At 41.4% G+C, this 26,238-nt stretch overlaps 2 protein-coding genes across 12 annotated transcripts in view; one reads left to right on the plus strand and one right to left on the minus strand.

Moving 5' to 3' along the window:
• Window positions 1-7,387, minus strand: part of BABAM2 (BRISC and BRCA1 A complex member 2) — a 389,902-nt gene extending 382,515 nt beyond the window's left edge. For 4 of the 5 annotated variants that reach the window (XM_081796999.1, XM_081796994.1, XM_031039354.2 and 1 more), the window contains exons 1-2: window positions 7,089-7,235; window positions 3,615-3,766 (exon numbers count right to left, since the gene is read on the minus strand). In XM_081796999.1, the coding sequence (XP_081653125.1) occupies window positions 3,615-3,742 (128 nt within the window). In that variant the 5' untranslated portion in view covers window positions 3,743-3,766; window positions 7,089-7,235. Of the gene's footprint in view, window positions 1-3,614; window positions 3,767-7,088; window positions 7,236-7,270 lie in introns of those variants that run through there. The other variant, XM_081796995.1, reaches the window with a different exon arrangement.
• RBKS (ribokinase) overlaps window positions 6,753-26,238 on the plus strand; it is an 81,985-nt gene continuing 62,499 nt past the window's right edge. The window contains exons 1-2 of one of the 7 annotated variants that reach the window (XM_081797017.1): window positions 6,753-7,084; window positions 23,431-23,563. In XM_081797017.1, the coding sequence (XP_081653143.1) occupies window positions 23,552-23,563 (12 nt within the window). In that variant the 5' untranslated portion in view covers window positions 6,753-7,084; window positions 23,431-23,551. Of the gene's footprint in view, window positions 7,085-7,242; window positions 7,313-7,370; window positions 7,390-7,486; window positions 7,763-23,430; window positions 23,564-26,238 lie in introns of those variants that run through there. The other 6 variants (XM_081797019.1, XM_081797018.1, XM_081797014.1 and 3 more) reach the window with 6 other exon arrangements.

Consider the following 26,238-nt stretch of genomic DNA (forward strand, 5'->3'; position numbering starts at 1 on the left):
TAATAAACAGTCAGTGGCCTCATGGAATAATTCCCTAAAATTAAAATTTGGCCCCTCTACCTAGAAGAGTAAACCCCATACTATAATACACTTCACTATAATTTCAAAAATATCAATTCATTTGTCAAGAAATGAAATTTTAAAGGACTACATATAACAAAGATTAAGCAATAATCCACCAGACCAATAAACAGGTTTCCAAGCCAGAAGTCCAAACCACTATGATCCCCAAACCAGGCATCTTCTCTAGGAAAACATCTTACCTCTTCACCCATTCAACCCCTACTTGCTACACTATATGGGAAAGGTACCATAGAGGGCCTTAAGGAGGCCTAAAAATAAATAAGAACCCTGTCCTTAAGATTGTGACAGTCTAGCAGTGGAGCTTAGGAACACGTACACACACACATACATACACACATACATACATAGGTGTACATAAGGTACAAAGATTTAGGTGCCATTAGAGAAATAAAGATGAGTTACTATTTTTTAAAAAAATATTTTACTTTGAATAGATTCTTACCTATCTACTCCTCCTATGAGCCAGATCTAGAATATAGATACTCACACCTTATCACTTCAAGGGCAAGTAGCCATAAATAGAAACAAGACTAGTTCTGTGTATGCTGTGCCCTATAGGGTATGCCCCTTCCAGTTCACAGAACTCACAAATGTGCACCCCATTCCTTGTAACCATGAGTCCTGCTGATCTAAAAGAAAGGGAAATGCCAATAAGTGACACACTAAGAAGAAGCCATTCTGTTCCCAAACCCCGCCACTGTTTTGCTATAGAAACTTGAGGAATGCACACTTGGCCTGATGGAAGGATTGAAGAAAGAATTGTTAATGAGACTCCGAGGAACTTTCATGAATCTTTCAGACAAGCACTACATAAAAGGCATCACTAATGCTCTACATCAATAAGGCTTTTCACATCATTTTATGCATAGCAACTTTGTTAATGTAGGTAGAGGTATTTGCATTCCTTTTTTAAATCTAAAGAAAGTAAATTCCATAAATACTAAATGCCACTGATGCCATTTCAAATATTTTTCACAGAGCTAGTCCAGCCCGGGCCAGGTCTAGTGGATTCATTTCAAATGTATCATCAGATCCACTATTTGCATTTAAATGCTCAACCAAATATTCAGGAATTGGGGAGCACTGGAGAAGGAATCTGCGGAAAAGAAATAAAGTGACCTCATGTTGATGAACCCAAATGTTCTCTCAGATTACTGATACAAGGAGTAAGAAGTTCAGATGACATCATCTTACATAAGCCAGTCCCAGTCCTCTGGCCATCTCTTAAAAAAAAAAAATGTTTGTGACAAACTAAAGAAGAAAGACCTATTTCCATGCCCTATCCATTTGGGACAATAAACATCCCTGGTTCACGGGTTTGGCTTCTTTTGATGACAGCTTCCCTAAGCTATAATCTACACCCCACAAAAACCTTACAGGTGCACAGTTCAGTCCAGTCACCTTTCATATATTTACAGAATTGTAGAACCATCCCCACTATCGACTTTTAGGACATTTTTGCCCCAAAAGAAACCCCCCACCCACTGACTAAATTGAAGATAATGCCAGATCTTTTATTTATTTTTTTTAAGATTTTTTATTTTTTATTAGAGAGAGAGTACAAGCAGGAGGAGCGGCAGGCAGAAGGAGAGGGAGAAGCAGGTCCCCCGCTCAGCAGGGAGCCCGAAGTGGGGCTCGATCCCAGGACCCCGGGATCATGACCTGAGCCGAAGACAGATGCCCAAACGTCTGAGCCACCCAGGTGCCCCAATGCCAAAAAAAGCATCCTATTTTCCAATAAAGTATCCAATTGACTTAGTCTTCTTTATCTCACTACTGAAGAAAGTAAGTGTATATCCTCATATCTAAGTCTGCAGCTTAGTCAAAAAACAGCAAGACTTATAGCAGGCAAAAGAAACTAAAAAGAAAAGCTAAAAGAGAATCAAGAATGCAACATATTTCTAGTAAGAAAGTGCTCAAAAACTGACAGGGATATGTCAAAAAGACACAAACACCAACTCAACAGAGCTCCCAATGACAAAGCTAGAACAACTGAGCAACAAAATAAATGAACACAGTGTTTGGATGATAACCTAGAGACTAAAATAAACACCTCAAAATTCACACTGACATAAATAAATAAGCGAATAAGTGACTGGGGGAGGAGGGATAACGCTTCTCTACAGCAGAATTCTAATTAACAAGTGTGGGGGGGAGTAAGGGAAATAGAAAATCACTTAGATCAGCACCACAGTAATAATGATTGCAGGCCAGAACCATCCATGGACGCTGAAATTTGTGGCCAAAAGTACAATGAGGAAGCGAACATCTGCACCACCTCAAGACATCACTCCACAAGATACTTACCAATGACAAAGGGAAGATGGAGCTAACGCTATAGTGGAGAAACGTGGTGGACACAATCCTACCTGAGCGGTCCGAGTTAACATACCAGTCACAGACATATGAACATCACATACTCCCTGACCTAATGCACTGAAAACCATACAGCATCAATTCTGTAGTATGCTTAGGGAAAAAAATGCAATTCTCACTGTAATAAAGGGAAAACAGTAGATGAACCCATACTGAGCAACACTTTACAAAATAACTAACCAGTGCTATTTTCAAAAGTGTCAAAATCGGGATGCCTGGGTGGCTCAGTTGGTTTAGCACCTGCCTTCGGCTCAGGTCATGATCCCAGGGTCCTGGGATTGAGTCCCGCATCAGGCTCCCTGCTTCTCCCTTGGCCTGCTGCTCCTCCTGCTTGTGTGTGCTCTCTCTCTCTCTCTCTGACAAATAAATAAAATCTTTTTTTAAAAGAAGTGTCAAAATCATAAAAGACAAAGAAAGACAGAAACAGTAACAGGTTAAGAAGACCAAGATGCAACAGCTAAATTCAGTTTGGATCCTGGATTGGATCCTGGACCTAAAAAAGGACATGCATGAGTGGGAAAACTGGCAAAATTCAAACAAGGCTTGTAGAACAATCAACAGCATTATAGCAACATTAATTTTCTGTAGAATTTTGTATATTTTCTGTAAATCTACATTTATTTTGAAATAAAAAGTAGGGGCTTTTTAATGCAATATTCCCAGGTGTGAGATTCTACTGTTCCAACCCCATTGTGAAAAATGACTCATTCTGGCTAGCTATTACAATTTTCTTATTAGGAGAGATTACCAATCCCATTTTCTTATTAGAAGAGATATCAGATTCAGAATTCCAAAACCCAACTCTTAGAGTACATGCTGGATTGCAGCAGACGTAAAAAGAAAACAAGTCATTGAATGAAAAACACACTTGCTAAAAATCACATGGCACACTGTTAACAAAGAGACATGCCAAAAAAAAAAAAAAAAGACACGAACATTGTGATCATAAAGCAATGGCCCACAACACAAATAAAACAACTAGAAACATAAAATGTCAAGATCTGGACAAAACCAACTGCATCATCATGTGATAAGATCATGACTTGATGAATTTCTGTGGTGTTCAATTTTTATGAATCCGGTGAGAAAAGTTTATTAGTAGGTAAGGGCTGGATTGGGTCTGATACATTAGTTGAAGTAGTTCTGGTACCTACCCAGACTTCAAGTCAGTTATCCTCAAACAGTTCGTAGCGTCCAGTCCCACTTTTCCATTGCGGACCACACTAGATATGAATGGGGAGAGCATTGGAGAAATTCGGTTCAAGGCCACTTCTGGGGACATTTTAGCTTGACTTGCAAATTACCACTGAAAGCAGAAGGAAAGAATGGTGGTCAGAGTATTCAGAGAAACTAGACAGAACAAGTTTCCTGAAAACTGGCACAGCACAAGGAAGTTTCTCTTGCATGAATAAATACCTCATTTCCTGTCTTACAGCGGCCTCTTCCAATGACCCTCCAGAAGAAACCAACCCCCTGTTGCTCACCTCCTCAGGACAGAGGCTGAATCAATGTTTTTCAGGAACAGAAGCAACCTTTCAAATCCAATTCCCTCCTCCTTTCCAAAGCTGACCGCCACACTGCCCCACACAACCTAAAGCTACCCTGCTCTGTCTTACAACCGGCAGCTTCCTACTCGGAGGCATTAAGAAGCCTTTGTTAACAATCCTCTCCCCCAACACACAACATGTACACACCATTAAGTTAGGAACCACTCCCTCTGTGTCCCCACAAGAAGGACTTGATTGGTAATACTGTATAAAATTCAAGAATAAGCATAATCTGCTTACTAGTTGTTACTTACAAGAAATTACTTACTTCTGATATGCTGTCCCTCCACAGTGTGCTATAACTACCCGCTCTGTGATCTCTCCCCTGCAGGGACTATGTCTTGAATCCCTAGTGTTTAACAAAAGTACCTGGCACACGCTAAGCACCCAGTAAAAATCTTTTAATAAACAAATGAATAAAGAGACAAAAACTAGAGAAATATTGAAGTATGGAGAGAAGACAACATGCCCTCAAAAAATGTGGTCGAGGATAATGTATCTGAGGAACATATGTAGCAAAAAGCTATTTAACAATTGAATCATGAAAATAAACACTTAGCCGGATATTAAGCAACACAAACTAACATGGATCTAAAAGTGCACTAAGAAGTTCTTACACTTGAAAATACAGAAGTAAAACCAACAAAGCGTATCTAAATTATTAGGAAACCCAAGGGGTTAGGAGAGGGAATGCATGAATTCCTCTAAATAGATTTCTAAATGAAAACCTCTACTTTCAGAGGTGAATAAGTCCATTTAAATAATCACTTTCTTCCTCAATCTGAAAGGATAATCCTGCATCAAAAGCAAATTAATTTCTTACAAGTTAAAACTACAAGGAAATGATGTTCTGGTCCTAGTTTTCATGTATTTTACCATATGAGGACTTACAAGTCTCTGCCAAAATAAATGTTGAAAACCAGTACCTGTTTTAATCACTTCACATAGTAATAAAGGGAAGGACTGCAATGATTTTTCAAAAAATAACTTAATGACCTTATATAGTGATGACACCCAGAAGTACCTTTGAGGCAGTAAAAGCTTTATACTTCAGTACTCAAATCATCCTTTCTGCAAATATAAAACAAGCTCCTCTTCCAGTCACTTAACAGATGACCTCCCTCCACCATTCCAATGTCACTACAAAGTAAGAATAAACATCTAATGCCCTGTATTATCAATCATAAAAATCATGCTGTACATTTTTATAACACTACCACTTGCAAAGAGCTTCCAAATACATTATTACAGTTGATCATCACAATCCCGGGCAATAGGCAGGTATTAGAATTCCCACTCTACACCAGATAAGGATAACTTCTGTAATTTGCCTTTGAACAGCATACTAACCCATATTATCATTTTGAAGCTTATTTTTTTTCCTATTCTGCGACATTTCCATTCTTATTACTATCCACTGATGTCACAGTTCTTGAAAGGATGCTTATCTAGATCATATGCAAAACACAGAAATACTCATCTGGAAAAAAAGCAAAGATCTCACCTACATTACAAAATTATTCTTCCATGCTTTTTTCCCATAATACCTATCATTCTTTTACCTCTCATTTCTATGAAAAATGGAAAAAGAATCAACACATTCTGAAAAATCAACTGAGTATCAGGCACTATATTACCCACCTCTACCTGTAATTTCATTTACTTCCCCCCAACAACCCTGTTCTCTATTATTGTTCCCATTTCACAGATAAGAAAACTAAAGCTCAGCAAGTCTAAGTAACTTTTTCAAAGTCACAAACATAGCAAGAATAAAGATCAGAATTCAAATCCAGATCTCCCTCAAAGTCCACTATACCCATCCTCCTCTCACATTAAGCATGTATAATTGCAATCACCAAAGAGAAAGGCATCAAAGTCATCTGTTTAAGTGTACAACTTATAAAATTGGAACAGAAAAAAATCATGAAGTTGAACTAATGGTTGCTTGACCACCAGAAACACGTTTGACTACCGCTGGTCTGCTGCCAAAGCTGGCCTGAGTAATCGACCAGTCAAATGCTACAGGGAAGAAACCTGCACCAAAAGCCAAACTATACTTAAGGTGACAACAACCCGTCCCAATTCAGCAACTGTCAGGACCTTCAACTAACACCTGAAGGAATGAATTTCTTTGTTTCAGAACAGCTACAATACGATTTTTTGACAGTGCAAGACTTCCTGCAGCGTTAAAATCTGTTTCAACCGTAAGTGTAGTGACTTCTCTAAGACAGAGTGGAAATACTCCAAAACCATAGGTCACCAAATAGCCAAAGATGATGGTTCTTTGGTGTGATCCTTTTGAGCCAGGGACATGGATGGGGGCTCACCCCCAATAGTGGCTTTTACACATCACAGTTCTATAATAGATCCCAGCTAGGCACAAATTTACAGCAGCCAGCCTCCCCTGAATGCTAGTTGTGCAATTTTTATTTCCTGATTTTGAGGTATTACAGAAGGAAAATGTAGAAATACAATTTTTACAGGGTCTGCTACTCGAACAGGTTCACATAAGGTCCTCGGATGGGCAGCCTGGGGACTACAAAGACGTCTAAGGCATGGTCCAGTATCTCGCAATTAAGATGGGATGACAAACACGGAAACGTGTGCCCTGCTTACGTCATGGAACGGAAAGGGGTGGCGTCCTGCTGCGTCACCTCAACGTCATACAGCGCACGAGGGAAGTTAAGTGGGGAAGCAGTTTCTCCAGGGGCAACATTCAAGAAAAACAAGTCGGCTCAGACCCAAAGAATGACCACCCCACTCTAGGGGCCATCCAAAAAGGGATACTCTCCCTTTTCCCAAACTGTATGGTCCCCTCATCAGGCGGACAGGAGAAAGGAGTCTGAGGTTATTGAGGGAGCAGGGGGCGGGCTAGATACGCAAAAAGAGCAGCCTCTGGCCTTGGGGGACTCGTCCTTGCGGGGACCAGCATGATGGGGATGAGCAGGGCATCTCTGGAACGGGGGCCTTCTCTATAGGAAGAGGCGGCGAGCCCCGGGCATACTTAAACCACGGTCCTGTGCACAGGCCACCTGTGCGACTCGGGATCCAACCTCCCCGCACCAGCCCCAGTCCAGGTACCTGGAACTTAGTCCGATCGGTAACCGGCGACTACGTGGGGGTACAGGTTACCCGAGCGCGCCCCCGACTGACGCACTGACCTGCGCGCGCACCGCGAGCCGGATGCGTGCGCGCCCCTGCACGTCCCGCCCCGCCCCCTCTGCGGCCCGGGAGCCGGGCGGCGTGCGCGCCCCCGGACGCACCGAGCCGGGCACTCGGAAAGGCGTCCCCGCAGTGCCTGAAAGGTCTTTCCTCCGCGCCGGTCTCGTGGGTGGCGAGCGGCGTGGAGTCTGGAACTATCGGGAGGGCTCTGTAACGAGAGGTGGTGCAGGGAGACCGTGCCGGGAAGAACAGAGGGCGGTTGGGGGCGGGGTTATTTCGGGCAGTCAGGTGGGCGACCCGCAGAGGCGTCTGGAAGGCCCGCGTCGTTAGGGAGCGTAGAAGCGGCGTTTCTGGTTACAGGGTTGGGCAAAGGTCAGCCTCTGGGTTGGAGAACACCTCCCTTGGGCCATGGCCGCATCTGGGGAACCCGGCCGGCAGTGGCAGGAGGAGGTGCCCGCGGTGGTAGTGGTGGGCTCCTGCATGACCGACCTGGTCAGGTTAGTCCGGCGCAGTACGCAGAGCCTGCGGTCGCGGGAGGGGGCGGACTGTGCTTGGCACCGGGGCTTTGGCAATGGAGAGTGCCCGCTTTTGGGGTGAGTTACAGGTTTCCCTAGCCCGCAGCCTGCCTCCCTGGCGTGGAAGAGGCAGAATTTGAGTTGGTAAAGGTAACTGTCAAGTTAGGGAACGTAGAGGCCAGGTGTAGTGGAAGCTCTTACTGTTACTAGAAGCGCCTGCAAAGACCTCCGGTTTTCTTGACCAGTCTGTTGAACCTGTCCCCTGACTAGCCTAAGTAACTTTGGTCAAGTCATTTTATCTCTGAGAACGTGCCCGCCTCCCAGGGTTGTTGTGAGGACAAAATGAAGGAAGGTGTTTTGTGAACAGTGACATGAACCAGGTTGGGTATTATTCGTCTGAACTTGAATGAGCGGAGCAGAGGTCAAAAAGGCGATCGATCAATCACCCTTCACCATATTGACTGTTGGCATTCCTGCAAAGTTCATATTTACACCTTGCTTTTCAGTATTGTATGTATCAGTATATGGGTTATCTTATGGCAACCCGAGTGTGAATCAATAAAAACCCATAAACACAATGTTTACAACGATAAAAAAAAAATGATCAAATAGTGAAAATAGGTTGGATGGAGAGATCCCTAATTTTTCTTTTTTTAAAATGAAAATGGCGGAGTGCCTAGCTGGCTGGGTGCTAGAGCTCTCAACTCTTGATCTTGGAGTTGTGAGGTCAAGCCCCACCTTGGGCTTAGAGCCTATACAAAAATAAAAAGGGGGGGGAGGGAGGAAGGGAAAATGGCTTTTTTAATTATAAAAATATGTTCATTGTAAAAAAAAATCATATTCCAAGAAAATTCTACCATTCAGATTGCTTTCATTTAATATTTTTGTGAGTGGCTTTTCAAATATACTATTTTTTTTACATTATAAAAATTGAAAGTGATCACACATGCCACAGTTCAGACTTCATCTGTCCTGCAACCTTGCTCTTCCAAAGGACAGCAGAGAGCCTGGAAATAAGTAAAAAGGTTTTGGGAAAATCAAGTCACCAAATCTCTGCACCACCTATGTTTTACCTAGAAAATAGCTCTAGGGTCTGTATGTAACCAATTTAGTCTTATGTTGCTTAAAATATTTATAAGCTAGGTTAATCATATTTCCAGACCAAGAGTAGGAAGGGGGAGAGACTGCTAGGGTCAGGTATAATGATTGCTGAAAACATACTTTTATAGGTGCAGTGGCAAAAGAGAAAGCTAAGCAATTTTCCCATGCACCCTACCTGAATAAGTGTCAGGTTTAAAATTCAGAGCCACTTTCTTCTTAAACTAAGTCTGAGCTTTCTGTTATGCTTGACCATCAAACATTAAGGATAATTATACTTTATAAAATGAATACTCTTCATACTTGGGGGAGAGTGGAGTGTCAAAGGCTCATGTAACATTTGTTGGGATTTTAAAATCTTATTTGAGCTAGAGGAATTTGGGGTGCCTGGATGGCTCTGTCGGTTAAGCGTCCAACTCTTGATTTCAGGTCAGCTTATAATCTCAGGGTCGTGAGATCGAGCCCCACGCAACGCTCTGCACTGGGCATGGAGCCTGCTTAAGATTCTCTCTCTCTCCCTCTCCCTCTGCTCCTCCCGCCCTCCCTCTCTCTCTCTCTCCCCGTCCCCTTTAAAAATAAAGAGCTAGAGGAATTTAGAGATTATTTATCCCAGCCCTTCAGTTCATAAAGGAGTAAACTGAGGTCCAGAGAAATAAGAAACTCATGTCGTATATAACCTTTCTAATGTCTCTTCTCTCGCCATTTTCTTTCCTTTGTAAAATAACCAGGTTTCTACTTCTCATGAATCACTAGTAAAAATTTTACTCCCTTAGAGACTGCCTCACGGCTTATCTGCAAACTTCTTATGATTGCTGATTACTCCTTCCTCTGAAGATCTTTACAAAATACCTGAGTATAGAATTTTTATTTAAAACCCTGCATCTGTGATAAACTTGGGTCCAGCTTTGCTAGTTATGGTACATTATCATGATTGTGTTCATTTCCTCTTGCTGCCGTAACAAATTGACAAACTTAGTGGCTTAAATAATACAAATTTAGCACAGTTCTGGAGGTCAGAAGTCTGACACAGAGCTCACTGAGCTAAAATCAAGGTGTCTGTAGACTGCGTTCCTTCCTGGAGGCTCTAAGAGAAATCTATTTTCTTGCCTTTTCCTGCTTCTAGAGGCTTCCCACATTCCTTGGCTCATGGCCCCTTCATCTTCAAAGCCAGCAATGGTCCATCAAGTCTTTCTCACATGGCATCACTCTGATGCTCACTTTCTGCCTTCCTCTTCCTCTTCTACATTACAGGAACCCTTGTGATTATATTGGGCCCAAATGGATAATTCAGGATAATATCCTTATTTTAAGTTAGCTTATTAGCAACCTGAATTTCTCTTGCCATGTAATGTAATATTCACAAGTTCTGGGGGTTAGGAATGTAGACATCCTTGGGGTGGGGTGTGGGGGCGGGAAGACATTATTCTGCCTACCACAGTGATAAAGCTTAAAGTCAAAAAAATCTTAAAATACTTCGAGCTTGGGGGATCATTGAAGCCCATCAGTCCATTCTCCACATTTTACAGATGAGCTAACTAAGAGACTAGTTAGATGACTCACCCAAAATCACACAGCCAGTTAGTGTCACAGTGAAAGCTGGAAACCCACGTTTCCCAAGCTTTATCTTTCCATTATAGCATTCTGCCTCTACCTCTACCTCTGGCTGGTATTTATTGCCCTTTTCATCTGCAGTTCATTTGAAAGCTTATAGTGTGTGCATTCATTGTTTACTTTGTAAGCTGATAAAGGAGAACAACTAAGGATTTGTAATTTTCAAGTCTAAAGATGGTATCTTCGTGCCTGTCCCTTACTTTATTTCTTAGTTTAACTGGCGCCAACTTGGACACCCGTGCCTACACTGTAGAATCACTTCAGAAATAAAACTACTTCAGTAACCAAGCCCTCTTGGACAGCACCCAATCCAATTCACTTTATATATTACATTACTGTGTGCCAGACACTGCTAATTAAATCAATGAGCAACTTTTTTTTATGTCTAATTTCAGTTTGCTATGAATAGTAAGCTCTGTGTACTAATAATTTTAAAATATCATTAGCTCATCCAACATGGCAAAGTGAGCATTATTTAATAGCCACCTATGTTTATCATTATTCTCTTCTTGAACACTCATCTCTGAAGTTCCACAATGCAAAGATAAATCAAGCTTGTGGAAAATTAAGTCAGAGTTCCTCCAAAGACAGAATTCCATGAAAACCCAACAACAAATAAACTTCATTGGAGATTAAGCTCACAGATCTTTGTTAATCATGCTTTCATTAATAATCTTTATTTTTTATGACGTGTATCACCCATCTTTTATTCATTCGACAGATATTTATTGACTTTGTATATATGCCAGGTACTTCCCTAAGTGCAGAGGATGCAGCAGTGAAAAACACAGCCAAAAATCCCTGCCTCATGGAGCTTACATTCTAATGGAAGAGACCGTATAAGTAGAAATAAGTAAAATGCATAGTATGTTAGATAAATGCTAAGGAGGAAAATAAGGCATGAAAGGGAGATGGGAGTAGTAATTTTAGGTCCTTGCCCACAGAAAGCCTCACTAAGAAGGTGATTTTGAGTAAAAACCTAAAGGAGGAAAGGAAGCCAGCCATACAGATACTCAGGATAAGAGCATATGCAAAGGCCCTGAGGTGGAAACATGCCTCATATGATCAGTGAACAACAAGGAGTCCAGTGTGGCTGAAGAAGAAAGAATGGGAGGGGGGAGGGCAGTTAATGATTAAAGGATGTTGGGTCATACCCTGAATAAGATGAAAAGCCACTGGAGGGTTTGAGCAGAGGGGTGACCTCATGTGATGTACATATTAATATCATCACTATGGGGGCTGTGAGAACAGACTGAAGGAAGGCAAGGGCAAAAAAGGGGAGACCAGTTCAGAGCTGTTACAATAATCCAGGCAAGAAATGACGGTTGCTTGAAAGCAGTCCAAGTGGGAAGAAGTGAGCATCTTTTGATTATATTTTGAAAGCAGAGCTGACAGGATTTGCTGAGGACTACAGATGGGTCAAGGATTACTCCCAAGTTCTGTGGCCTCTGCATGTGGAAGGGGAAGCTGACTTTTGCCAAGAAACAAGATTGGGAGCAGAGCAAGCTGGCTAGGAAGAGGGCAGTATCAGGAGCTCAGGGTGGACATGCGAGATTCGAGGTGCCTGTTGGACATCCAACTGAGGCCGTCAAGAAGACAGATATAGGAGTTTGGAGTTCAGAGAATAGGACCAGCTGGAGATATAAATTTAAGAGTCATCACTGTATCGAGGATATTTGAGGTCGTGAGGCAGGATGAGATCACTGAAGGTCTGAACTCCTAGGGCACTCCAACATCTACAGCATTGTTTTTTACATAATTTATCTCCCATCTCCCAGTCTCTCTGTACCCCTAAAACTTGCTTTGAGACAAGCTCAATACAAAGCCATGTTTACATTTCCATGGCGATAGACTGTGATGCCAGCTAAAACCCTGTGTTATCCTTTTACATGCTCCAATTAAAAGTGATGGCTTGAGAGATAAGGCTCATGTTCAACCAAGCATCTAAATTTAATCCTTGGCAAGTCAGGAAATGATTGCTTAATTCTTAAAAGATTTTAATTGGATGGCGGAATAAGTGAATTTAGAAGCTTTTCAATCCAAAGTGGATGAAACGTAGGACCTAGATTACTTCAAAAAAAAAAAAAAAAAAGCCAAAAATATATACCATACCTAGAAAAGGTTACATGTGTCTAACATACTGCATAACCTCTAACCTGCATTCCACCAGAAGCCTCTTGATTTGTCATACTTGGAACAGAAAAATCTCTTCTGCATCACAATTTCAGTAAAGTAAAAGCCAGAGGAATGTTGACCTGAGGAGTGTCATGCATACCCAGTGGTAGAGGAATATCCTTTATTATCCTTTCTGCTCCTTAAATTGGTCTTGAAAGTTGCGTATCAGTTACCCACTCTTAAATTAATATTTTGGTAAACCTGTTTCTGTCAACCAGATTCCCTAACATCAAAAGAGATCATTCATGGGAAATTTGCTAATTTTGATCCCTTTGCGGTAAACACCTTAAAAAGTAAACTGCAAAACAAAACAAAAAAGTAAGCTGCACATGACAAAGCAAGCACACTACCATGTGGTATTACAAACAAGTTCCTTTAGTGATCCGTTCCTTTTCCAGCTCTTCACACCCTAGCATCTGCACTCTTGGAGAGGACAGAGGTGAGCTTCGTGATGAATGTCTGTCCAGTATTTTGGTTACTTGTGTACACTATTGAAAGACTGGGACTGTGCTAAGTGCTAGGGATACTGCAATTAGTAAAACATGATCCTTGCTCCAGAGGAACTTCTAGTCCAAAGAAGACGACAGACACAAAGAGAGATGATTGTAGTGTGATGCAGTTAGCGCCTGCAGGTTCTGTGGGAGTATGGGGAAAACTGCCTGGATGGGATGGATGCCTCCTGAGCCAAGCTTTAGAAAACAAGCAGGTGCTAACCCAGCAGAAAAGAGGAGGGGGTACCTTCTGGCCAGCTGGGATGACACGAGCAAAGTCAGGGCCGTGGGCGTACATGGAGCGTGCCGGGGACAGCCGCTGCTGGGTCCGTAGAGCATCAGAGATTAGATGTTACAGAAAGGTCTCATCAGCCATGCTAAGGTGTTTGGGTTTTATTCCATAGGCCCTGGGAACCAGTGAAGGGCTCAAAGGACAAGAATGATATTTCACGTAGCTCACTGGCTGCCAAAGTGAAGATAACGCCTACTCTAACCCATCTTACAAACGTTATTGTGAAGTTCAAATGTAATCTGTTCTTGATTATTCATGATGATGGGAATGTGAAAGAAGCATGAGCACCAAAAACCAAAAATTGTAGATAAGTTAAAATTTTTAATAATTGATTCCAGAATACATTATTTTTTTGTACACTGATTTATCTTTCTAATTATATTTTGCTTAGGATAAAATTAATTCCATTTGTATTTCTTTAACCTACACCAGCAGATGGCAGGAAGAAGTAGCCTAGATAATTACAGTGTGGTGACAGAAGTCATTTTGAAATTTAAAGTTTACTATAATTAATTGGCAAAATAGAAAATAAAATACCAGTTTTGTAGTTATTTGTCACTATTCATACTTGTCTTCTTCAATGAATTAAAATGTTTCTCATCAGGAACTTCGATGAATGCTTTAGTCTCACCAGTTCCCTTTCTGCTCTGTTTTTCTGCATCCTGATTTTCCCACATACGTTACTGCATCCTCTAGTTGTCCAGTCCCCTCTCACTCATCCCCCTACACACATATTTCTCCTGCCCTCTCCTCCCGCACATTCTAGCTCCAGGATTAGCTCCTTCTCTACCTCTCTATCCAAGCTTCTCTTCCTTGTCCAGAACTTTGCTCAGCTGGGAGGGAGGAGGTCTGTGTATAATTATTCAAAAAGATTGGTTGACATCAGATGGCATTTTAATTTTTAAATATGTTTCTAACTATTTGACCTATATGCCTCTCCCGGTGCCTTCTGTACTCATTCTTCAATCCTGTGTCAGAGGGATGAAGGAGGATGCGGCCCCTTTTTGTTTCCTTTATTCAGGCCATATTGCTTTTTAATAACTGGTTTACTTTTCTCCCTGGGCTACGCTCATACACAGCACTTCTGCACTGCTCTCACCTCACTCTGTGATGTACGCAGGCATCTGTCATCTCAGCTATCTCTATAAATGTCTTTCAAGGTGTAGACCATCCATTCAAAAATATTTACTTCTGGGGGCACCACCTGGGTGGCTCAGTCAGTTAAGCAGCCTGCTCCTGATTTCCACTCAGGTCATGATCTCAGGAACCAAGCCCTGTGTCAGGCTCCGTGCTCAGCAGGGATTCTCCCTCTCCCTCTCCTTCTGTCCACCCCCCCACCATTTGCGCTCTCTCCCTCTCTCCCTCCCTAAAATAAATAAATCTTCTAAAAAAAAATATTTACTTCTGACCATGATAGAGTGACTAGTACCAGACGTACCTTCCCACCAGAAACCACAAGAAAATGGGATATATAAGGGACAAAATAAATGAAGCAGCTGTTTCAGTCAGATGTTAGACAACAGGCATGTTATCCCGACGAGAAAGGAAATAAACAGGTGAGTTCCGGAGGCGCATTACTAACCATGGCACAGCGAAAAGAAACTCAAGGAAGTATGGCAATATCAGTGCGTTGAGAAAACCGAGTTCATAGCTTAGGGAGACTAAGGTGGCTAGAATTTGTGGGAACATGTACTGGAGAGGAAGGAGCTAATCAAGGAAGGGTCCAGAAGTCTGCTTAGGAGTCCCTTTAGTCTGTTGCTAAACACTACATGGACATACATAGAGACTCCACAAAGCTGGGCCACTACTAGAGAGCTCTAAGCTGAACATCTCCCAGAAGTTGTACAGGAATGGGAGGTATTGCATTCTATTTGGCCAGAGACATTATTGAACCCCTGGAGCATTCAGTAGAGATCCCAGAAGGACCACAACTTAGTAAAAGGGGTAAACTTGCCCTAAACTAAAGGCTATTTTAAACTCTCCCTAATAAATCTCAAAAGCAATCCTCAAAAGGACCAAACAGATGAGTTACTTAGCTGCCCAAAAAAAGCAAAGTTCAACCCTTTGAAAAATACAACAAAATTAAGACAACAGTGTAACATTTGCAGTATTCAGCATTCATTCAAAAATCAATAGCATGCAAAGAATCAAGAAAATGTAATCCATAACCAATCAAAACTGACATAGAGAAATGGTCGGGATGGTGGAATTAGCAGAAAAGGATTGTAAAAGGGCCATTATAAAATGCTCCGTGATTTAAAGAAAAACATGAATGTAGTGAGGAGAAAAGTGAAAGATACATAAAAGAATGAAATAGAAGTTTAAGAAATGAAAAATGCAATTTTTGAAATGAAAAATTCACCTGATGGGCTTATCAGTAGACATTACAAAAGAAAGGATCAGTGTACTTGAAGACAGTAAGAGAGATTATCTAAATTGAAGCATAGAGGAAAAAATGACCAAAATACAGTCTTCGTGATCTGGGACAAGGAGTGTGTCATTTGTGTAATTGGAGTCTAAGAAGAGTAGTTGAGGCACAAAAAATATTTGAAGAAATAATGGCTGAAAATTTTTCAAATTTTATGAAAACTATAAATGTATAGATCTAAGAATTTCAATGAACCCCAAGCAAGATAAGCATACTGTAAACCACAAAGCACATTGTAATCAAATTCCTGCAAACCAGTTATAAACAAACTCTTAAAAGCATCGGGGGCCGGGGTGGGGGGGAACCCGACGTTACATATAAGGGAACAAAGATTCATTGCAGGCTTCTTGTCAGAAATAATGCAAGCCAGGAAAAAAAAAATGAAATCTTTAAAGTGCCTAAAAAATAAACTGTAAACATAGAATTTTATCTCCTTCAAATATGAAGGGGAAATAAAGACAGAAAAACAATAGCTGAGAGAATTTATCACCAGAAACACGCACTACAATAAATACTGAAGGAAGCTCTTTAGGCAGAACCGAAATGATACGAGATGGAAGCTGAGATCTACCCAAAGGAATGAAGAGCCCCAGAAATGGTTAATATACCGGCAAATACAAAGACTTCTTTCCTCCATTTCTTAATTTCTTTAAAAGGCAATTGATAGTTTAAATTAAAACTAATAGCACAGTGTTGTAAGGTTTATATCCTACAGAAGTAAAATAGGTAACAATACTAGCACAAAGATTAGGAAGGGAAATGGAAGAATAAATTACACTTACAAATAAAGTGGTAATGCTTGAAAATAAGCCATGTAAGTTAAAGATGCTCATTGTAAACCTCAGATCAATCACTTTTTAAAATAGAAAAAAGGGAGGGGTGCCTGGCCGGCTCATTCGTTGAAACACACAACTCTTGATCTCAGGGCTGTAAGTTCGAGCCCCACATTGGGTATAGAGATTACTTAATAAAATCTTTAAAAAAAAGGAGTTAATAACATCAGTAGTGAAGATGAAATGGAATACAATTAATCCAAAAGAAGATAGGGAGAGAGGAGAGAAATAAATGAGTATTATAATGTCAAGACAGTGCTATTGATCTGAAGAAAATCGTTGGGAAGCCATGAATGTTCTTCCCATGAATGCTCTCACATTTCTGCATCATCAGGACTTTCTGAGCAAAGATCACTAGCACCAGGATTAAAGAATGTTTGAATGGCAAACAAACCTTGCAAGTCAGAGACTTTTCGAGAGATTTATGGACTTCTTCCTTGAACACATTTATTTACATTCTAGGGGCTGTAAATCTAGAGATCTCCCACCCCTTCGCTCCCCTGAGAGGATTCGTTTATATTACAAAGCCAAGGTCACTAGGCCGTGTTTTTTCCCTCTCCTTCCCCACCCCAGAGGGGAGAAGTAACAGCTGTGTCAGCTTTTATATAAACTCCCAAGAATTCATGATTTGGAAGTTCCTCTCATGTCACCCTGGGGGAGATTGGGACACAGAGAGCTAACACAATTATGAGTAATTAAAAAGCTGTCTCTGATCCAGAAACATAGTATTCCTTGTCAGAATGCATGAATACTTAACAAAAATTAGGAATAGGGACACCTCCTGTAAGGTAGTCTGGGAAGGCCTCTCCAAGGAGGTATCATCTGAGCAGAGATGGGAAGGAAGGCAGCCATGTAAGACCATAACATACTCCTCTTTATTGGCTCTCCCCGTGCCTAGCACACTTTTTCACCACAAGCAAAATTTAAATAAGGTTCAAGGATAGGACACTCTGAAAAGCTGGCCACTTGTGAACAATATTCTTCGTATCTATTCTATAAATTCAAGGATAGCTACATCTTCAGGCAAAACTACTCTTTAGCCCCAGACTGGTTAGCTAGGAAAAATAGGACTTAATAATCAAAATCTGTTTGTTTGTTTGTTTTTTAATGGTTTAAAGCATAATTCAGCTTTCATTCCCTTAAATAAATCCTGTGTCTGCAGATTTAGGGTTAGGAACCACAGAATGAAGATTTGAAGCTGTTTTTTTGTTTTTTACAGAGCTAGAAAGAGATCACTAGGTTGGTTTGGAAATGACACGCATTCCTATAAATGTGACCTACGCAAATGCTGAGCAGAACAGATACAGCTGAAGAGTACAGGCAATAGGAATAATAAATGGGTGTAATGAATTTTAATTGGGCAATAATAGTACAAGCCCCTATTCTAGAGGCATACAGGGTGTCACAAGCTTGCAGGCAGAAGAAAGGATGGAACGCAAAAAGCCAAAAAGCAACATATCATTCCTCGACTTTGGGCTGGAGCCGGGAGAGTGTGACCTCTTTGGTCGAAAGACTTCTCATCCCTGTTTCACCAGGTCATTCCTTCCTTTGCTATGAATCATCGCTGAGAATCTGTAACAAGCACATCATTGTCAAGAAGCTAAAAGCAATTGATTAGTTGTTCTGATAACACCTGTCAGTGAAATAACTCCGAGCACAAAACCCAGGCATTTAAGGAGTTGACAAGTATTATTAAACCTGTTTTGCAAGAGAAGAAGCTGGTTCAAAGAGGGAAAAGCTGTCAAAGGTAATACAATCAGTAAGTGGCTCAGGCCTGATGCCTTGCGCAACTAGGCTCTAGCCACGTGACCTCTCAGAGCCCAAAAGACTGCAGGGCCATCTGAACATTTAGCAGTGTTTCCTCCTGTGCGAATTTAAAATGTGACTTTTTTTTTTTTTTTTTTTTTTTTGCGAGAGAGAGAATGAGAGAGAGCACGAGAGGGAGGAGGGTCAGAGGGAGAAGCAGACTCCCTGCTAAGCAGGGAGCCCGATGTGGGACTCGATCCCGGGACTCCAGGATCATGACCTGAGCCGAAGGCAGTCGCCCAACCAACTGAGCCACCCAGGCGCCCCAAAAATGTGACATTTTTAAAGCTACGAATTTGTTTTAAATTCAAATATATTTCTTATGATTGGTTTTCTCTGTCTGCGGTTTCTCCCTCATTCAGAAACTTCACTCAATTTTTAATTTTTAAAGGGTAGCAACAGTGTATTACTACCAGTATACTGCTCCCTTTTTATTTTCCTTTTAACCCCTTGCCCGTGGCACCCTGCTAAACCTCATGTTTGAATTGGGGCAAATCATATTAATGCTTTCATCGAGGGGATGGTGCGTTGTGCAGGTCCTTTCTTGAGCCAGACCTTAATTTCATGATTTTAGTAAGGAAAGAGATAGGAAAGCCTAGTTCAAGGTAAATTAGGATTTATAATTCAGGAATGCTTTTTTTTTTTTTTTTAATTTATTTGAGAGCCAGAGACAGAGATAGCGAGTGAGAACACTGAGCGGGGAGGAGAGGGAGAAGCAGGCTCCCCACCGAGCAGGGAGCCCGATGCGGGGCTCGATCCCAGGACTCCCAGAACCCTGGGATCATGACCTGAGCCGAAGGCAGACACTTAACTGACTGAGCCACCCAGGCGCCCCTCAGGAATGCTTCTGCCTGTCTGTAACTTTCTAGTTGCTCTCAACTCCGCTTTCCATTCCATTTACTTTAAAAAAAAAAATCAATAAAATAAGCAGTAAACTTAGTCTGGGTTCAACAGAAAGGTCACAAGGCAAAGGTCTAAGAGCATATAATCTGTGCACGGCTATAATCCAGGGAGCAAGAAAAGCCTATACAAAGATGCTTGATGTGTTTAACTGGTTACCTGCTGCGGACAGCCGGGGAACTATGACCAAGGAACAGAAACCCTGGAATGGAAAGAGAGTGGCATTGGGCAAGGCTGTGTTAGGTTGCACCTACAAGGAGCCAGCTACCAGCCCAGGTAGCTGGGAAAAGATGCTGAGAAGCCAGATGAATCTGAAGTAGTAACAAGTGGCTTCCCATAATGCACAAATAAATTCTTGTTGCGTATACCTCTGTATATAAAGTAAAACATGAACTTTCGCTCCCTCTCTCCACCCTTTTCATGGATACCTATCATTAACATTTCATTTTCTGTGCATTTACATATTATGACAACATATACATATATCTTTTTATCTTTAAGAAACATGAGTTGGGGCGCTCCCCTCTACCTGTTAGATGCTGCCCGATTCACAGATCGCTTAATAAAGCCAATTTGATATTTTTTTTAAAGATTTTTTATTTTTATTTATTTATTTGAGACAGAGAGAATGAGAGAGAGAGAGAGCACATGAGATGGGGGAGGGTCAGAGGGAGAAGCAGGCTCCCTACAGAGCAGAGAGCCCGATGCGGGACTCGATCCAGGGACTCCAGGATCATGACCTGAGCCGAAGGCAGTCGCTTAACCAACTGAGCCACCCAGGCGCCCGCCAATTTGATCTTTAAAAGAAAAAAAAAAACATGAATCAGATCATAATAATCTTGTGCTCAGACATTTTTTTTCCACTCATATATTGCTTGCATTAGGGTTAGGATTTATTACATTGTCAGCAAGTTGCTTTTGTCCCATAGAGGTAGACTGGAAAACACCGATTTAACATTTGTTGAATTAACACATGAATGAAGAATGATAGTCTGTTTTCCAGTTAGAGTTCCTGCTTATAGGAGAGGAGTGCTGCTAATACTTGTGAATGCAGTGGGCAAGGTCTGGTAAACCATGGGATTGTCGTTGCCAGACAACTGAATATCCCCACCAGTCTCCTTCCCATTCATCAACCCCGCCACATCCGCATTTCAGAAGTAGGAAATGGAAGCTACCCAGGGGAGACACAGAAAAGAGAGGTGGAGGTGAGGGGCTAATTTTCCCTCCTCACTTCTTGGCTGAGACCGTGGTAATAAAAGACAGATTAACAAGAGAAAAACAAACAAATGTATTAACCTGTATGCCCCAGGTATACATGGGTGATGCCCAGGGGAAAAGGAGTGACTCTCCAAGGTGATTAAGAATTCAACTTTCTTGATAGGGAAGGGCGGTGGGAGGCCTCTTAGGGGAGAGTAAATGACTTAGGAAAGATGAACTGGCCCTCAGTAGACTAAATAGGAGGTATGACGATGTTTGTGACGTTTGTCCGGGTGTGGTGTTGACTTCTTGTCTGTGACACGAGTCCGTCCTTGCTGGTTGATGAAACTCCCAGGGAGGGGATTCATGGCTGTTGAGTCTTTTTGGGGGACTGGTCTTGAGGCAGATAAGGGGCAGTTCAGAGAAAGCCTCTCCCTCCATTGGCTACTTTTCACTGGCCGACAGCCCAACATTAGCACTATACCAAAGTGGTACATTTGGCCAGTGTGTCCTGAGCTCCTCCATTCGTATTCTGCTACCCTTCAGGGAGACAAGGGAAGTCTCTTTAAAAAATTCACTCAGTCAAAAAATATGTTAAGCCCATGCTAAGTGGCAGGCACTCTGGATAAAATGGCAGACTTGGTCCTTGTCCCCATACAGGGAGAGTCTACAATTGAAGGAAGAAAGAAAGAGTAGGGCAGAGATGCAGAAAGAAAAGAGTAGAATTCCAAAGGAGGGAGAAATTTTAGTGATGGCTAAGTTAGTACAGTGCTTGTGTTAATATAAGCTGTTTAGAAAGGAGTTTTAAATCCCAGCCATCTGCTCCCACATCAAACACAACACTGTACCCCCGATTTCACTCCTTCGTCCCATATATACACATCCCAATAATCATCTGCTGATATATTTTTCATGATTTCCTACAGCCAATAATAAAAAATATACTTGATTCAAACCAGAGGACTGGGACCCAGATCTAAGTATAAACATAGTGGAAGTCATAAGTTTCTATACCAACAGTCTTACTAATTAAGTTATTTGGCCTGTTTTTAGCCACATTGGATATTTTTTTCTTTTTAAGGTTGTTAAGGATGTTTGTAGCAGCATCAATAAGGCAAGAAGTCACATAGTTACTCAGTCGCACAGATTACTCATCATTGCCTGTTCATAACAGAATCCTAAAATGTTTAAGATTTCTGATGCAAATCAAAATCTCATCATCACTTGTCATTGCTAAATTAAATGACAGGATAATAACATTACATTAAAACCATTTTTCTCTTGATTGAGTACCTTTTTCAGAAGTGAACCTTGTAGATGGATATTTTTTTCATCAGTACTATAAATGCATTTAGAATAGGAGGTAAAAATAGCACTGAAAAGGGGAGGAGTGGAATAGAATGTTTTCAAATTATTGATGAGTCTCTTTTGAATCTCAAATAGCCATATTTGACACTGCAGTGTTAGGGAATGGAGTAGTTTAGCCCAATTTACTGAGACTTTTAGAACTACATAAAGGAGATGCACAGGTTGAACTTGGTCATTATCAACACCATCGTGTGTTCTTGGCATCAGTCATAGATCATTCCATTGCAAACAGGCTGTTAGTGACCTGTGGGAATTGGCATTGTCCGGGTACTCTAAGATTAGGCACAAGAGACTGATTTCAGATAGATCACAGCCTAGGTGGGAAATGAATATAAATTTCAGATCTGCCAAAACAGGGTAGGTTCTCAATCGACTTACTGTCGTGAACTTCCCTCTTGGCCTTTCTTTCCCATCTAAAGCTAATTAACCTTTTTGGTCACACCTGCCATCGCTCCATCTGGCCCTCGGCCCACTTCTTTCTGGCCATCCAGTCCTCATGCTGATCAAGCCCATCTTCCTCACTCACTCACTCACACTCACCCTTTCCATTTTCACATCTTCTGTCCTTCAAAGATGTTTCCTCACATCTTCCAGTTTAATGTTATGAAAATCATACCTGGAGGAAACCTTTTACTCTGACCTTTTGTCTCCTTTACTACTACCCTCACCAGGCAGTAACAGGTGAGTGAAAATCCTTAGCTCTTGGAGAAGTCCATGATGGTAGAGACTGAAACCGGGTTGGCTAGGAGGTGACAATAGTTGAATCTGGGTGATGAGTGCATGGGGGTGGGGAAGTCAATATACTGTTTTCTCCAATTTTATAGGTTTGAAATTTTCTGTAGTAAAAATTTTCAACTAAACTTAGCTCTCTAGACTCCATTTTTTAAGAATAGATGCTCTTTTTGAGTCAGTACCTGAAATGGGTAGGATACAGGATGGACTGGGACTAACACCTATCCTGCCATCGAAATAATAACCCACTCCTGCCCCACCTGCCAGGAAACAAATGGGATTCCTTAGCGCCTAGAACTGCAACTTCCCTCTTCTCCTTAGGTCCTTTCTGAACCTGGTTACCAGAGCCCTGGTACACTTCCTACTTCTTGTTAAAGTGACCAGATAAACCAGTACAGAAACACACATTAACTTGGTCCCACGTACAAGTCCCACTGTGAATAAAGGTCTGTGCTGGGCACTGGGAAGTGGGAATCGGAAGGGACTTCCATCCAAGAGCTCCCCATGATGAAAAATGGAGGCATGCATGAACACCCCTGATGCAGCAGACACTAGAAACTAAAGTGGCTCTAGGAGCGCAGCGCTGGGACTGTGGGGGGATGGGCAAGCATCCTGTCAGCAGATGCATTCTGGATATCGAGGCCAACTACCAAGTGTTATCTTAAAGGAAAAGGTGATCTTCTCTACTTCTGCTTGCATTTCTGATGGCTAAGACTAGACTCCATCAGAGAACCTTCCCTCTCTCTTCTGAACTTAAATTGGTTGCAGTTACCAAGGTGCCTTTTTTTTTTCCTTCTCTTTTTAAATTATGGCAGTCTTACTTCTCGTTTGCCAAAAACCGGAGAAACCATCCATGGACATAAGTTTTTTATTGGCTTTGGAGGGAAAGGTGCCAACCAGTGTGTCCAAGCTGCCAGGCTTGGAGCAAAGACGTCCATGGTATGCAAGGTAAGTGTAAAGGACAGTGGAGAGGATTCTAGAGGCAAGGGTCTGGTTTTAAGACTTGGTTTTTATTTTTTAACTATTTTAAAGGGAACAATTCAGTGGCATTTAGTACATTCACAATGTTGGACAACCACCATTCTCTTAGTTCCAGAACATTTCTGTCATTCCAAAGTAAAACTCCCTACCATTAAGCAGTTTCCCCCCATACCCCACCCCCCAACCTCCTGCCCCTGGCATCCACCAATCTGCATTCCGTCTCTGTGGATTGATCTATTCTGGAGATTTCCTCTAAATGGAATCATAAGATACATGACATTTTGTGTCTGGCTTCTTTGACTTAGCATAATATTCTCAAGGTTCATCTACCTTATAGCATGTATCTATTTTATTCCTTTTGTGGCTGAATAATATCCCATTGTATAGACCATAATTTGTCTATCCACTTGTTTGCTGATGGACACTTGAGCTGTTTCCACGTTTTGGCTGTTGTGAACGGTGCTGCTGTGAACACGCATGTACATGCACTTTGCTTGAGTATCGCTTTGTATGGTTGTTAAAGATTGAAATAGGAGAGAGTCTTTTTCCTTATCCTTTATATTCGTTTCTACCTCACTGAGTCCTCTGGGAAGTAGCTTAATGCTGCATTCCTTTAACTTACTGAGCTTCTAAGTGAAGGGTGAGAAGTGAGAGGAATTTGCCTACTCCACTGGGTTTCTATACTCTGGCTTCTAAACAGCAGAAGTCACCTGGTTTTTAGCAATTTTTGCTGCAACACAGCTTTTGGAAACTTGGTCTAATAAGTGGTGATTCACTCATCTCTAAGTTATTTCTTCTAATGCTAGCTCTTGGATCAGAAAGGAATCTGGGCCTTAATGAACTACCTCTAACTAATCCTTAGGCATAGTTCTGTTTTCAGGTATGTAAGGAAATGACAGTAAGATACAATAGTCCCTATTCCTATCCATCCGACTGAAATCATTTGAAAATAAAATTGGCTACCAAAGGTTCAATGTTTGCGTGTTTAATGAAATTTTAAGATGCTAGCATTACTGGCAGAACACTAAAGTTTATTTTAGGAAAGCTAGACTCAGTCTATACACTAAAGGATAAGAAAAATCTGAGAGATTTAAAAGAATGAGCTCACTCCTGTGAGCTGGGTCAGTTTTACCAAAATTTCTCTGCAATGTCATTTCCCATTGTATACAGCACTCTTCTCTCCACAGGAATCTTTCAGTGATGTACAAACTATACAATTATCATTTCATCTGCTAATGAGCTGTAGTTTTATTTCTAATTTATGATTAACCTGATGAAATTCTCATCTAGCTGTTTGGTCAAAAACATCACATGAAGCACAAGATTCAAAGTAAGAAACGCACATCTTCTACGGTTGAACTCTTAAGTGTCAGTTAATCATCCATTAATTATTGATGACCTAGTACGTGTTAAGAATTATGGGGCTTGGAGAGGGAGCTGTAGGCCTGACCGATCCTATACTTGATTAGAAATGAAGGGCCTGGGGAGTCATCAGATGCTGCTGACTTAACGGGCACTGGGAACTGGAAGGAGGAGGATATTTCCTGGCCGGGGAAACATGGACAGAGAATTGGTATTGGAAGCAAAGTACCAAAAATGGCTGCTCTGGGAAGAGAGGGAGTTCCCTCGAGCTGGAGCCGTAAAAGGAGAGATTAGAGAACCCCTCTTGGAAGCTTCATAAATGCTATTCATGTAGCCATGAAAGTCAAAATTGGATGTCCCCTGGGATCTCATCCAATTCGAAGATTGAGATTGGTGTTATTTTGGGTCTGTTGAATTTGAGGCAAAGAGAAACGCAAAATAGAAAATATTTGAGTTGTGGAACTGAACTTGGGAAGTGAATCATACAACCGTCAGGAGTGGATGTGAGAGGAATAGACAGCAGAGGGCTGTATTTGGGGAAATGGCACAGTCAGGAGTTTGATAAAGCAACAGTGCCGTTTGTTTTATTCTGGTCTGTGCACGACAGCGTACGGTGGCATCTGTACCGTTGGGCAAGCTGTTCATGTCTGCAGTGCCCCAGTGCAGCTGTCGGCCCTTCAGCCCCGCGCTCGGTTCTCGCCTGGGTGTCCATACAGAGAGGATGAGAAAGCATGGCTTCAGCCAAAACCCATACGGGGTGACTTTGCTTAGACCACCTGGAATCTTTAGACACAGATTTCTTTAAGCTTAAACACGTTGCATAATATTCTCAGATTTCTTCAAAAGAAAAATACCTTTTTTATAATAGAAACTGTTGTTATCCATTCATGATACTTTTCCATGGTGAACTATATTCTTATTACGCAAAATAGCCAACCGGCTATATAGCAGTTTTTTTCAGATGACAAATTCCAAGTAGAAACCAAAATCGTGAAATGACTCAAGATAAAAATGAACAGATGGAACAAAAGAAAAACAGGTAGAAAATTTCCTCCAGTTTTCTTAGCAACATTAACTTACCTACAACCACCCTGCAACAAACTAAAATCCAAGCTCTGGTGAAATAAGACTGACGGCACATGCAAAACAGCTTATATTGAGCTCAGGGGAATTATTTGCCAGGATATTGTGACAAGGACTATTAAGCAGGAGCCCATCAATATGCATCCAGCGAAACATGTAATCATGAAACGAAGTCGTTAAGGAGTTGTACAGTCAGT

Source organism: Leptonychotes weddellii, chromosome 10 (genome assembly GCF_054177405.1).
Source record: "Leptonychotes weddellii isolate Sample4059 chromosome 10, ASM5417740v2, whole genome shotgun sequence".
NCBI classification, from domain to species: domain Eukaryota; kingdom Metazoa; phylum Chordata; class Mammalia; order Carnivora; family Phocidae; genus Leptonychotes; species Leptonychotes weddellii.